Genomic DNA, 14,268 nt, shown 5'->3' on the forward strand with positions numbered 1-14,268 from the left:
AACATGGGATCCCGCATATATATATTGATATGGGCGAGGCCAGCTCTCGCAGGTGGCATACATTGAGGTAGTTGGAACCACCAGAGAGATACATGGGGATAGAGAGGATTACATCAAGAGATAAACATGAAATAAAACAAAGAGATCTCCTCTAACTACCCTAGCACCAGAGGTGGCCTGTATGTGTACGTGGCATAGCATGGGTGTATAATCCAATGTTTAACAATAATTACTTATGCTTTTTTTAGGTGAGATAATTACTTATGTAAATTACGTGCACAGAAGATAACTACATGCTTACATATCATATATAGAAATAGATACTCAGTGGGTACCAGTATAATTATGGAAGAACCAATCTGGAAGATGATTCTGTTCGTGGTACACAAGCTGGAAGTTGTAGACCACACATGAGTTTTTTAGGATAAACATATGCATATTCAGTCATTCAGTAAAGACTAAGGCTTCTAATATTATTATTTTTGCAATGTTGCAACAATACAAAGGCTACTACCTCCTGCCTAATGCAAAATATTTCCCTAAGTTATTTTACCTTCCTCGTAGTAGTGTACTAGTGTTCACTATTACATCCATTACATTATGACAGTTCAATTAGTATCCTGCCACACTTTTACAATTGATGCGATACTAAAAATGTAATTTGAATCACTGACATATTTCTTACTTACAAGCAAAATAGGCACACCTTATTACTAGCAAAAATTTCAACGTCAGAAAAGATCTTATGTTGCTGGAACACAGGATCAAAGCTAAGCATTTGAACATTTTGAAAGGATGGATTTGGTGCTCATCTGTGATGCTAGAATGTTAAGTTTTTAGCTTAGTACTTGATCTCATGATAGTGTTTTGAAGAGTAGGAATTAGTTGACTGTTTGTTTTTCTAGCTTTTGTCTTAAAAATTGTACTGTACTATATTTTGATTGCTAATGAGATAACACCGTATAACTGTTCTACGGTTTGCAGTTAAAAAATTGCAGCAGCTCTTCAGTATTCATCTTACCATGAGGTCATGGCACTATACAGGTACATGTGAAATCACATACTAATTTCGTCCCATATTAATTAACGCTCAAACGGATGAAGTACATGTGGTTTGAAGTTTTTTTTTACGAGACTACGCAAAATGCGCACCATTTTTTTCTTATACTACAGAGAGCAAATATAGTTTACAGGAAATCCCGCCAAGATCAAGGGATAGACACCACTCCTAGCTCCTAGTTTCTATCGAAGGCAACTACTCAGGTAACGGAATTCTCCTAGCTCCCCCAATCAAGCTCCAAAGATGCAGATCACACTTAATAGCAGCACAAAGATTGAACTCAGATAGTACCGGTCAGTGTTGCCTAAGACACTGGCGTTGCGCTGTTTCCAAAGCGACCAAAAGATGAGCATGACTAGAGAGTCGAAGCTCGATCTTTGATTCTTTGGGATCCACATCCTTGACATGCCCACCATTCCTCCAGTGTGTGGCCAGTACCTGGTATGGCATGTCCTTCTCAATCCTACAGGATTTGTATGAGTGTTTGATTGTGTCCAGGAAAACGTAGGATTCTTCACATGAGAGGTTGGAGTGGATGAATTATTTTTCATAGAAAGTAGTACAAGTGAATCCGATGCAAAAAATCCATATGGATTGCAATCATATGAATCAAACAACCCACAACCCCCGGAGAAAAAAATCCTAAGGATTAGAATCCTCCAAAATTCCTTTAGAGATCCTTTGAATCAAAGAGGGCCTTATTATGGTGGATGTTGTAAGTTTGGTTTTGTTTCCGCAATGAGAATGGAGCCGTGGCGGAGCGAAAGTCTCCTGCTGCCCCCGAGCTCAAATGAGCTCGGGTGAATAGTAAAATCGCAAAAACTTTTAAAAAATTTGAATTTTTTTGTGACAAACATTGACAAAATTTTCAAATGCATGCAAAAATTTATCATGTAATCTCATTCCTAGAAGGCGTAGCAAAAAAAAGTAAAATCAGTGCTTCAAAATGCTTTTAAAAGTAGCATTTTCAGAGTATCGATTTTTTTCTACATCTTCTAGACATGTGAGTCCATGACGATTTTTTGCAAGCACGTGAAACTTTTGGCAATGTTTATAACAAAAAAAATCACATTTTTTATTTGAATGTTCACCCGAGCTCGTTTGAGCTCGGGAGTAGAAAGTCCGCGTCCCCGTGGCGGAGCCCTTTTTGATCGGGGAACAAAGGAGATCAGATGTGCACTGCCACTACATGACACGCATACACCCTTCCGATGGATGTGCATTGCCAGGGCACCGGACGGGCGACGTGCCGTCTGGACACTTATTTAGAGGTGCCCTGCTCCCCCAAAGGTTCGCATCTTCGCCTGGAAACTTGCATCCAATTGTCTAGCCACTTGGGCAAACAAAAAATCGAGAACACTGGAGGTTACTGATACATGTCCGCTGTGTGCGATGGAACGAGAGGATACGTCCCATGTCTTCTGCAGGTGCCCCCGAGCTGTGGAACTGTGGCGCGCCATGTTGAAGCATTGGTGCCTACTAGACCTGAACTCTCTCAGGCCCACCGGTGTCGAGTGGTTGTTCGACGTGTTGTACCCCATGCAGGCTGATGATCGCATGAGGGTCCTTTTGGTGCTGTGACGCGCCTGGCATATCCGTACCGAAATTGTCAATGGAAAGAGGCCACCCCCAATGGAGGTCTCATGCCGGTTCCTGCTCAGCTATGAAGCGTCCCTAGCTGCTATTCAGCGACACCCAGACGGGGACCACGTGAAGGGCAAGATGGTGCTTGTGCCCGCTGCAAGGGCGGCACCGGGAGTGCATCAGGACACCACGCCATCACCGGATAGCAAGTGGCAAGCCCCGGCACCTGGGCGGGTTAAACTGAACGTCGATGGGTCCTACTGTCCCGCTTCTGGTGGTTTGGGGGCAGGCATGATCTTGAGAGATAGCAATGGAATGATCATTTTCTCGGCGTGCAGAAACCTACTTTCTTGTGCAGATCTTGTGCAAGCAGAGCTGGTGGCTTGTCTGGAGGGCCTCAACTTTGCCATGCAATGGTCACCATTGCTGGTGGACGTGGAGATGGTTTGCCTGGTCGCCGTCCAGGCTATCCGGTCGACGACAAATGACAAATCAAAACATGCGATGATGATTAATGAGGTTAAGCGACTTCTTGGTGAAAGGGGAAGCTCGATTGCTCATATTAGTAGGAGCCAAAATTGTGTTGGGCATAGACTAGCTATGTTTGGTCGGGTAGAAGCTAGGACTGCCGTTTGGTTAAAATCTGGGCCAGCTAATGTACCGGACTTGTGTATGAAGAAGGATCTTCCTCCAGGCTGAGCAAAGAAATTCCGTTTCACCCCGCAAGAAAAAAAAGGCAGCGTGCCGGATGAAAAATTCAGTCCGGTTTGCGGTGTTTGGTCGATCCGGCGCGCGTGCAAAATCGCTTATGGCCTCCTTTGGTTTGGAGGAATTTTGTAGGATTTCTATAGGAAAAATTCCTTTAGAGCCTCTTTGGTTTGTAGGAATGAAATCCTATTCCTATGGAGGAATTCTTCCTATCCTCCACATTTTATAGAAAAATAAACATTAACCTAGACTTAATGAAAAAAATCCTATGATGTGAATCAAAGGGCATCTCCTTTTTTATTCCTATGCATAGGATTTGATATACATGTCATCTCATTTCTTATGATTTTTCTATTTCTATGTTTTCCAATATATGAACCGAAGGAGGCCTATGCATAGCGTAGCGTATCCAACCGAGTCTCCACAGATATCTTGGTTTCGTTGGGGCCAAGCCAGGTCAACCACCCGATTCTCCCTCCTTTTAATACTCGAAGAGCGACGCTACGTGAACGACAGCCTGCGGCCGATTTACGGACGACACGCTACCGCTACCATTGGATGCAGCTGGCTAGCACTGCTACACTGTTCGATTTGAGTGTTGTGCGCATATCGTCCAGGAAACATCGTGTGTACGGTAGTTTCGATACTCGAATCGCAATCTCATCAAAGGCACTTCACGAATCACCGGCATCGTCGCGCGCGCTAGCTAGCTTTGGTGCCATCGATAATTCGACTCCCCGCATTCACATGGCGCCGCCGGCCGTCGTGGGTTTCTCCGACCTGCCGACGGAGGCGCTGGACGAGATCACCCGGCGCTCCGGGCCCCTCGACAACGTGCTCTGCTCCGCCGTCTGCAGGTCCTGGCGCCGCGCGCTCAGGACCGCGCGCCTCGGCCGCCTCCAGGAGCCGAACCGCCCGCACAGCATATTCCTGCATACCGAGGCGCGCGAGGTCGTCTTGGAGGTCAGCTCCATCCATCGCCGCGTTCCCGCTGCCTCGCTTCACCGACTCGTCACGCAGCTGGAAGCAGCAGGAGGAGCTCCGGACCGAGCTCCTCTCCAATTACAAGGACATGTTCCACAAGGCGGCGCTCGCTCCGGGGCGCCGGCTCGGCACCTACGCCGTCATGCTCATCCACAGCGACGGCCGCGGCCTCTCGTTCCTGCGGCCCGGGGACAGTTCCTGGAGGACGGCGCGCTCCGCGAGGGCCACGCCGCACAGGTACCTCGACGTCGTCTTTCACAAGGGCGCGTTCTGCACGCTCAGCAGCTTCGGCGAGGTGAACGCCTGGACGCCCGACGGCGGGGGCGGCCTGCGGACGAGGCGGCTCACGGACCAGCGACCGGAGCAGCTGGCGTGGGCCGTCCTCGCCTAGTCCGTGTCGCGCCACGACCTTCTCATGGTGAGCACCATGGATAGGCCGATGTGCTATGAGCGCCGGCCGCTGTGCTGTCCGCGCCGTCGGCAGCACTTCGAGGTGTCCCGCTGCGACGAGCGCCAGCGCAGGTGGCTCCCCGTGAAGGACATTGGGGAGACGGCCATCTTGTCCGGGAGCCAGTGCAGCCTGTGCCTCCCCTCGACTCGCCGGGAGCAGCAACCACATCTACTTTGCTTCGGACTGTGCGACGAGCAACATCAAGTGTGATTACGGAAACCCTGACTACTACCGCATGCCGATTGCGGCCGAGAGCTTGGCCGGTAGGGAGATATCCGGCTGGACTTGGTTTCTACCTTACGTTGCACGATTAGACTATGGAGCTTCTTGAGATGTCAAAAAGAAAAAGATTGGGCTTGTTGATGTATATACAGCGGGGCATCATGCACACGCTCTATTGATTCAGTCTGCATACATTTGCTTACTCTAGTTTTTCCTTTTGAGGGGTATTGCTTACTCAAGCTAATTGATTGATGTCCGTTGGATTCATGTGTCTTCCTACAAATTGTGAACCTGTGATTGAGAAATACTCCCTTTGATCCATAAACTAAAACCACGACACTTATTATGGATTGGATTGAGTAGCTGATAATTTAGTTTCTTGAAATTCATCACCTTCTGGTTAGTCTGTTTTGTTGCTCCACCTCCCGGCCGTGCAGTCCTCCCAGGGCCTTAAGCTTAAGCTTGCCAGCGGACCGCGGCCAACTTTGCACCAGCTCACTCGGTCGCGCGCTTGCTTTGCCAACGGGTATTTTTTTTTCTTTTTCTTTTGCTGTTGATCTGGTAGGAAAAAGCGGTCCGGTTTTAATTGTCATATCAAAAAATACTTACGGATTTTTGAAAAGTTCTAATTTGAAAAAGGTTATAAATATGAAAAAGTCCATGAATTTGAAGATACTGTAGTTCATAAGAAAAGTTCAATTGAAAAAGAAGTTTGCGAACTCAGAAAAGTTTCATGCACAAATTAAGGAAAAACATTGCGAATTTGAAAAATGTTCACAAATTTGAAATAAGTTCATGAATTTGAGAATGTTGAGGAATTTGAAAGAGAAGGTCATGAACTAGAAAAAAGTTCAGGCATTTAAAAAAATCACGGATTTGAAAAATATTCGTGAATTTGGAAAAAGTTCATGACTTTTTACAATTTTTTTAAAAATCGTGTATTTAAAGAAGGAAAAAGCAAAAAACAAAATTAAACCAAATAAAAGCAAAAGTAAAAAAACACTGAAAACTGACGAAACCTTCTAGCAACCATAATGTGAGAAGAAGAAAAGATGAGCATGTGGTATGAAGAATTAAATGGGACAAAGCCCAAGGTTTAACCGGGTTTGCACCTTCTTCCAAAACAATAGAAAGTAGCGCCTCAAGCGTTGAATAGGGTTTGCCTTCCTAACCGATTTGGTTCCTGTCCATTATCTTCTTTTCCTGTTCGAGGCAACTCGTAAACGGCGTCTTAAGCGCCCGTTTCTTCAATTTTCGCAAGCCGGCGCACCCCAATCCTCCTACCCCCCCCCCCCCCCCCCCCCCCCCGTGTGCGCGCTGAGTCGGCCCATTTACTCCTTTTCTGTTTTAAACTACAAGAAAGTTTGTGTGACGTGTGATTCGAACCCATGACTTCCTCGATCAGTGTAAGCCGACATAAAAAACCGGCCATGACAGCTTGTGTTATTATTTACATCTTTTTTCCTATTTAATCCTTTTCTTTATTTCCCAGTTCCTTTTTCTTTATTTCAAAATGTGTGAACTTTTTTATCAAAATGTATGGAGTTTATTTCAAATTGATGAACTTTTCTTTAAATTGATGATTTTCTTTTCAAAAACCTTTCTTAAATTTGATGAACTTTTTGAACATTGATGGTTTTTTTATTTGATGACCTTTTTCAAAATTGGATAAACTTTTTCAGAATCGATGAAATTTTTCAAATTTGATGACCCTTTTTCAAATTTTATGAACTTTTATAGAAAATTGATGAACTTATTTTCAAAATAGAGGAACTTTTCATGAATGTTGTGAAATTTTCTTAAAAATGATGACCTTTTTCCCAAAATCGATGAACTTTTTCCAGATGGATGAACTTTTTTCCAAAATCAATGAAATTTTCTTCAAATGGATGAATTGTTTTATAAAATCCATAAAATGTTTTTTATTTCACATTTTTTCATAAGTATTGAAAAAACAGGCAATTTGTTTCTACCAGATCAACAACACAAAAATGAAAAACTAGGTTATTTACCAAGAGAGCGAAGCTAGCGGGGCATGGGAGCGAACTCTGGTGGGCCGCGGCCCCCTTGGGGTGTGCTTGAGCACCGACACACATTTCTGGCGCTGAAGGTGCCCTATAGGCCCTCACAAAAAAAGAAGGTACCCTATAGGAGCACCCCTTATTTGATTGGCCTAGTTCAGTCAATGATTTTTGGGTGTAGTTGGGTTGGGTTTGTTTGATAGTAGTTGTGCAGGGCATAAAAACAGAGAAAAGGACAATACATGTCATTGTGGAAAGAGAATATTAACGGGTCTAAAAAGGCCAACTAGTGGAAGGAGAATTGGGCCACCAAGGCCCAATAGGGGAGGCACCCCTTTTCCCTTGGTGGGAGGCCCAATTGGAGAGGGGGGGGGGACTCCTTCCCCCTTGGCTGGCGCAAGGGGAGGAGAGTCCTCCCCGCTCCCCTTGTGGCGTCCCTCCTCTCCTCTAACCTACATATAGTAGAGGTTCTCGACACTTTTGGATACATAAATTTTGGTGCCTCCTCTAGTCATAGTTCTAATTAATCTAATTAGGACTAGACCTAGATCCTCTAATATTCATAATTAGAAGCCCATTGTGGTTCTAATCTCCTCCCTCTAATTCTCTAGCGACGATTAGCTCTGGACAGCGAAGCGCTGCCTGATCGTGAAGACCATACGCTTGCAACTAAATAGAGAGGTCGTGCTTTTGGTCTTCCATTCGAGGGATCGTTCATCTATGGTTCGAGGGACTCCAAATATGATCTACACCAACTCGTCTAGTTCTGCTACTACTCGAAGTCGGTAACGATCATTATCCTAACCGTTAATGCATCTTCATATTGTTCCTGGGTGATCGTAAGACAAATTTTTTGTTTTCCACTATCCCAACAAAATGCAGGTTTGCCCTTCTCAGTTTATAGACAATATTTCTGGCGTTATAAATTTTAAGTTGTTATTTTTCCCTAATCCTGGTTTGTCAGGGGGTATTTGCTGGGTATGTATGTTGATTTCTTATCATATTTTGGAGGAGGATATGGGCAATTTATGTTAGAGCCTTGGTCATGTCTAAAATTACTAGTGAGTTGTGTACTTTTATGTCTGTGTATGGTGTTGCCCAGCCTAGAAATAAAGACATTTTTCTTAATAGCACTGGTCCATGTGCTTAACAGTAGAACCTTACGTTATGTGGTCGGGTGATTTTAATATCAATAGAAAAATTAGTGAGAGTGGTAGGAGGAAAAACTTTCTTAATTGTCTAATACAGAATAATGAGTTGAACGAGTTAGAGTTAGATGGTAGATGTTTCACTTAGTCTATTATCAGGAGAATCCCATTATGGAAAAATAACATAGGACATTAATTTCTATAGAATGGGGAATTTAATTTCCTATGGTATTTGTTAAGACCTTGCCTACAATTTTGTCAGATCATACTCATTTGGTCATGGATGTTAATACCACAAAAGTACAGAAAAATAATATTTTTCTTGTTGGAATTACGTTGGTTTTAGGCCTAATGTAGATGAAATTGTGATTAAATGTTGGAATACCATTTTTTTGGCAGTACTAGATGGATAAATAGCAGAACAAGAATAGAAATCTTAGGTGAGTGTTGAGAGGGTTGAATATATTAGAGGTAATATCACCAGGATTCATAAAACTTGCGCTCAATGTTCAATTTGGTGCTAAAACTTTAAAAATACGGATTTATAGTCACATAACTTGTCCCCGCGTGCATATACGGTGCTTCCTCTCGTATCCAGCCACATGGCCTGTCAACATGGCGTGCCAACCCGGTGAAGGCCCACTTGTCAGTGGTTGGGAATGCACAAGACACTAGGTGACCATAGCACGCTGGATTTTTTACAGAGAACTCCCTCACAATTTATTTAATGTGCACAAAGCCCTCAAATGTAATGAAAAAAGATGGCACACATGGGGTTCAAACACGGGACCTGTCAATAAAATAGTCCGCCATACATCATTCCATTAGTGCCGATTGACGTTCAACATGATCAACTAAAATTCGTTTAATCACAAACAGAAGCCCCAACGCGAATTGAGTGACAAAAAAGGGTGGCCCAGCAGATTCAATCTCTCAACCTCAAGCGTGGACACACTGCAGCTAAACGCTACACTAAGTACCAACCAATGCCTGTAAAGAGAGAAGCCCGATTTTATATATTGTCCACGACCACTACTCGTATTCAGGTTCTTTTTCTCTCAGACCGAATTTTCGACAACTGATCAGTCCCGAGAAAATTTGGCGGTCCCCCGAAAAAATGTTGTCGCCCAAAATTTTGAATTTAAACAACAAAAACAATGTCAAATATAATAACTTTTGTGTGCATACAATATCATAATGGCATAGTTAACTTAGTGGCAGGGGCCGCGATTCTATTCCTTGTATTGTGAAATATTTTTTTCTTTATTCATGCTCATTTATAAAAATGGTCTCGAACTATAACAATGAATTGAACATGCAAACTTCTATATAAGAGAGGAGTTGAGCTGACCACTGTAACAGGCGTCACTTTCTTTTTGCTAAATTAAATATATTTAGACGATAAAAAGAATTGAATTCAAAATTCATTTCAAAATTTTGGTAGATAAAAACTGGAATTGCCAAGATATTTTGAGACCCGGATTTTTTCCAACCCTCTAGAAAAAATGGAAAAAAAAATTCTCGCTCATGACAAAGTTTTGTACAGTATGGATTAAACATTATACATTTTGAAACAGTTTTCTTAATTACTTTTTGGTGAAAAAAGGTGAGATTTTCCGGTATCCAGTTTTTACTAGCCGAACCTCGGAAAAACAAAATCTAGGAAGAACTGCGTCTAATATAAAATCAGGTTTACCTCTTTACAGTAAGGAATATGTAGTTGGTGTAGTGGTTTGCTTGTGCATGGATGTACCCGAGGTGTATGGAGTTAAAATCCCTGTGCGTGTACTTTTTATTTTCATTTTTCACACCACCTCATGCTGACAAGTGGGACACACAGAGGGGATTATGCTCAATTAAATTAATTAAATACAAGCAAGGGTGCTTCTGCAAAGAAAAAATGCGGCGACCTGTTTCGGTCACTAACAATGGGCCGTAGTCACGCTGGGGTGCCACGTAAGCGCGTGATACGTCTGAGTATGACCAAAGTGACCGTATTTGCACAAGAACGCAAGTTGAATGACCACAAATCCGTATTTTTAAAGTTTTAGCACCAAACTAAACATCGAACACAAGTTCTATGACTTCCAGTGATATTACCTCACTATATTATGAGACGAAGGGAGTAGCTAGGGCCAAAGGGTACCTTAACAGCCATGAATTTGCAGCCCTAACTGATATGGACACCGAAGTAGTTCCTGTAATAACCAACTAACTGATGTGCCCGCAGAGAAGCATGTGGAAATTTCGTGACCCGAATCCGGGTAGGATGCGATCGACACAAAGCGGTGGAAATAGTCGGCCTCTCCACGTTTCCACCACATCCATTGCCGCGACGGCGACGCAAACCCAAAACGTGTGCTGTGCTTTTCAATCCACCGCACCCCCCGATCAATCTGCGGTTGTCAACGCTCATCGGGAGTACATATATACCTGCCGTGCGCCACCGCTTTCTTCCCTAGCTACTCCAGTTCGCTTTCTCCCAAAGTATTCTTTTCTTCGCACAGAGCGAGACAGAAAGAGAGGCCGAGATGAAGCTGGTGTGGTGCCCGGAGACCGCGTCCCAGGCCTTCATCGCCGGCGTCAGCGCGCTGTCAGACTCCGAGCACGGCCCCGCGGGGTCGGCGGGCGTCGCCGAGCTCGTCTGCGCCATGGTCGGGGGATGGAACGCGCAGCTCGTCGCCGAGGCGCCGGAGGTCTCGGCTCCCGACTCGGCCACCACGAGCCTCGCCCTCGCCGCCGCCGCCGGGCGCACGGGAGGCCGCTACGCCCGCGTGCTGCCGGACGAGGACGCGGACCGGTCCATGGCGGAGCTGGAGGGCGTGGACTTCTTGGTGGTCGACGCTCGGAGGCGGGACGGGGCGGCCGTGCTGGCGGCGGCCAGGCCTGGGCCGAGAGGGATGGTGGTGGTGCGCCACGGCGACGGGAGGCGGCCTGGCACGAAGGCGCTCGAAGCGTCCATGGCGGCAGGCACGAGGGTAGTGCGGTCCGTGTACCTGCCGGTCGACAAGGGCGTCGAGGTCCTCCACGTCGGCGTAGGCAAGGGGCCGAGCCTACAGTGCCGGCGCAGCCGGAGCGCGTCGAGCCGTTGGATCCGGCACGTCGACCACAAAACCGGCGAGGAGCACCTCTTCCGCCGGCCGTAAATTCAACCGCTAGCTTTCCTGTACATCAATCGGTGGTTGTAGACTAGCTAGGTGGCCATGGTCATGGTGTCCAGATTCTTTGAATCTGCCGGCATGTTTAAGCTAAGAGGGAGGGAAACTGCGGTGAGCCATCGTGTAAATATATAAAAATAACCCGCCAACTGGCTGGTTTTCTAGCTCCAATGTGAATGATCTTCTTCTTGCTGCTCTAGAAGAGTTCCTTTGATATGATACTGAATCATCCATCCATGTTGATGATTTCCTAAGTTCAACATCGTAGTTCATCGTTTGCTTTAAGTGTGTTCTTTGTGTTGAACTTAGTGAAAACATCTTCAAAACGTAGTATAATCGATCTAACTAGAAGGTGCCGCGCCACTCTTTATTCATAGTGCCGACAACGCAAGGGACCTCTCACTTCGACGAGCCAACATAACCCCCCCCCCCCCCCCCCCCCCCAACCCCACCCCATCCCACCAACCCACACGCAACGACGACAAAAATCGATAGAGACCATCACCGGCCCTTCCACACACATGCCAGCCATATACACATGCAACTCACCACATCCCAACAGTGCACATGTACTAGCACCGGCACGTAAGGCGCAAAGAACCTTTGACACACATGCTGACCATGCACATAGACAACTCATCACATCTCGGCAACGCACTCACACCAGTATTGGCACGTAAGACGCAAAGAGTCAAACACACGCCACACATACTTGCAAGTAGGCACAACCCTACGGAGTTGATCATCCACTTACGGCCGGGGCCAGCGGTGCTAGCCCCAATGCACCCCAATCTTTTTCTAGGGGGCACTATAGTTCAATCAACATTTAAGAATTGACTAACTTGATGACTATGATAATAAATATTACCGTAATTGGCTAGCTTCTAGCTCCACTGTGAATCATATTCTCTTTGTTTCTCTAGAAATTAAGTGCATTTCTTCCAAAATTACAGTATAATTGATATGAGTAGAAAGTGGTGTGCGCTTTGCCGCGCCGCTCTTCGTTCGGGGGCCCTTTTCGTTGTCATATGTTTTCTTTCTTTTTGTTTGAGAGGTGTTGATGGCATATGCAGACGAGCAGAAGGTTGGCGGCATAAGGCAACAACGCATGACCGCCATCCACCTACCCACCCAAAGCTGTAGAGATCAATGCCGTCACATTTTGTACACGTATCAATCATGCACAGAGGCAACTCACCACGTCTCAGCAACACACTTGTACCGCCGCTGCCACCTTTTACACATGTGCCGAGCACAGAGGCAACTCACCATGTCCCGGTAGCGACACATGAGACACAAAAAGCCATGCAAATGCGGGTGATGGGCAGGGTATATGGCATGCCACACATATCCGCACGTAGCCCATTGATACGTCTCCAACGTATCTATAATCTTTGATTGTTCCATGCTATTGTATTATCTGTTTTGAATATTTTATATGCATTAATATGCTATTTTATATTATTTTTGGGACTAACTTATTAACCTAGAGCTTAGTGCCAGTTTTTGTTTTTTTCCTCGTTTTTGACTTCTACAGAAAAGGATTATCAAACGGAGTCCAAACGGAATAAAGCTTTACGATGATTTTTGTTGGACCAGAAGACACCTACGTGGCTTGGAGAGAGGGCCAGAAGAGTCACGAGGAGGCCACAAGCGCCCTAGAATCATCGTAAAGCTTTATTCCGTTTGGACTCCGTTTCATATTCCTTTTCTGTAAAAGTCAAAAATAAGAAAAAAATAAAAACTGGCACTAGGCTCTAGGTTAATAGGTTAGTCCTAAAATAATATAAAATAGCATATTAATGCATATAAAACATTCAAACCAAATAATATAATAGTATAAAACAATAAAAAATTATAGATACGTTGAAGACGTATCAAATACAATTACAGATCCATACCTAGTAAGGAGATATTGAGAGTGAGAGAAACTGGCTACTACCATTGCCGACGGATGTGCGGATATTTAACAATAAGAATAAAAGCTTAGTGCAAAGGCTAAACTAACATCCAATGCTAAGCAAACTTATATATTGAATATTATTTTAAATGAAAATATCTAATTAATAAGTTAGCATCACGACATAATATATCTATTTTGTGCAACATTCGAAATTTAGGGGTCAAGAAGTACAAGTGGGCCTTTGTGGCCAGGACTTGTGTGATTTTAGGACATGTGGCAATAATCCCAGAACTTTGGGAAATAAATCCTTAAGCTTGCAAACTCTCTCTCTCTCTCTCTCTCTCTCTCTCTCTCTCTCTCTCTCTCTCTCTCTCTCTCTATCTCTCTCAATTTCCTTTTATAAATTACGAGGACACTATTTTGGAAACTATCAGTTCTAGTTGTTGACTTCCCCACACGAATATGAGAAAACATATTGTATCCACTCTAAAGAGTATGGAATTATCTTTTCCATTGTACTCCCTTTGTAAACTAATATAAGAGCATTTAGATCACTAAAGTAAAATAGTGATCTAAACACTCTTGTATTAGTTTACGAAGGGAGTACATGTTTCTTATTTGGCACCGCATGAGAAAACCGTGTTGGTCCAAAATTTAGATCTCTTGGCAATTTGGATTGAGTGCAAAACACTCTTGTATTAGTTTACAAAGGGAGTACATGTTTCTTATTTGGCACCGCATGAGAAAACCGTGTTGGTCCAAAATTTAGATCTCTTGGCAATTTGGATTGACTTCAACTCTTCTTTCCTTCAATTCTCTTGTTTTTTCCGCCTCAACCCAAACTGTAACATATCAAAGAAGGCTTTGGTAGTCTCCTAATGGTCATGTGAAAGTAAGATTCCACCTACACTTGGGCTACGTGAGCTTTAAGTGTCGTGGTTTTAGTTCAAATGTTGTTGCAACATTTGAACTAAAACCACGACACTTATTTTGGATCGGAAGGGGTAGTAAACAAGTTTTCATTGTCAT

The 14,268-nt window shown here is 44.3% G+C and overlaps 1 protein-coding gene across 1 annotated transcript; it reads left to right on the top strand.

The window, feature by feature from the left end:
* The first annotated feature begins 10,626 nt into the window (after positions 1-10,626).
* Positions 10,627-11,590, top strand: LOC123107533 (uncharacterized). The gene has a single exon (XM_044529509.1). The coding sequence runs from the start codon at positions 10,710-10,712 to the stop codon at positions 11,322-11,324; it is 615 nt and encodes a 204-aa protein (XP_044385444.1). The 5' UTR covers positions 10,627-10,709; the 3' UTR covers positions 11,325-11,590.
* Positions 11,591-14,268: the final 2,678 nt, after the last annotated feature.

Source organism: Triticum aestivum, chromosome 5A, assembly GCF_018294505.1.
Source record: "Triticum aestivum cultivar Chinese Spring chromosome 5A, IWGSC CS RefSeq v2.1, whole genome shotgun sequence".
Lineage (NCBI taxonomy): Eukaryota > Viridiplantae > Streptophyta > Magnoliopsida > Poales > Poaceae > Triticum > Triticum aestivum.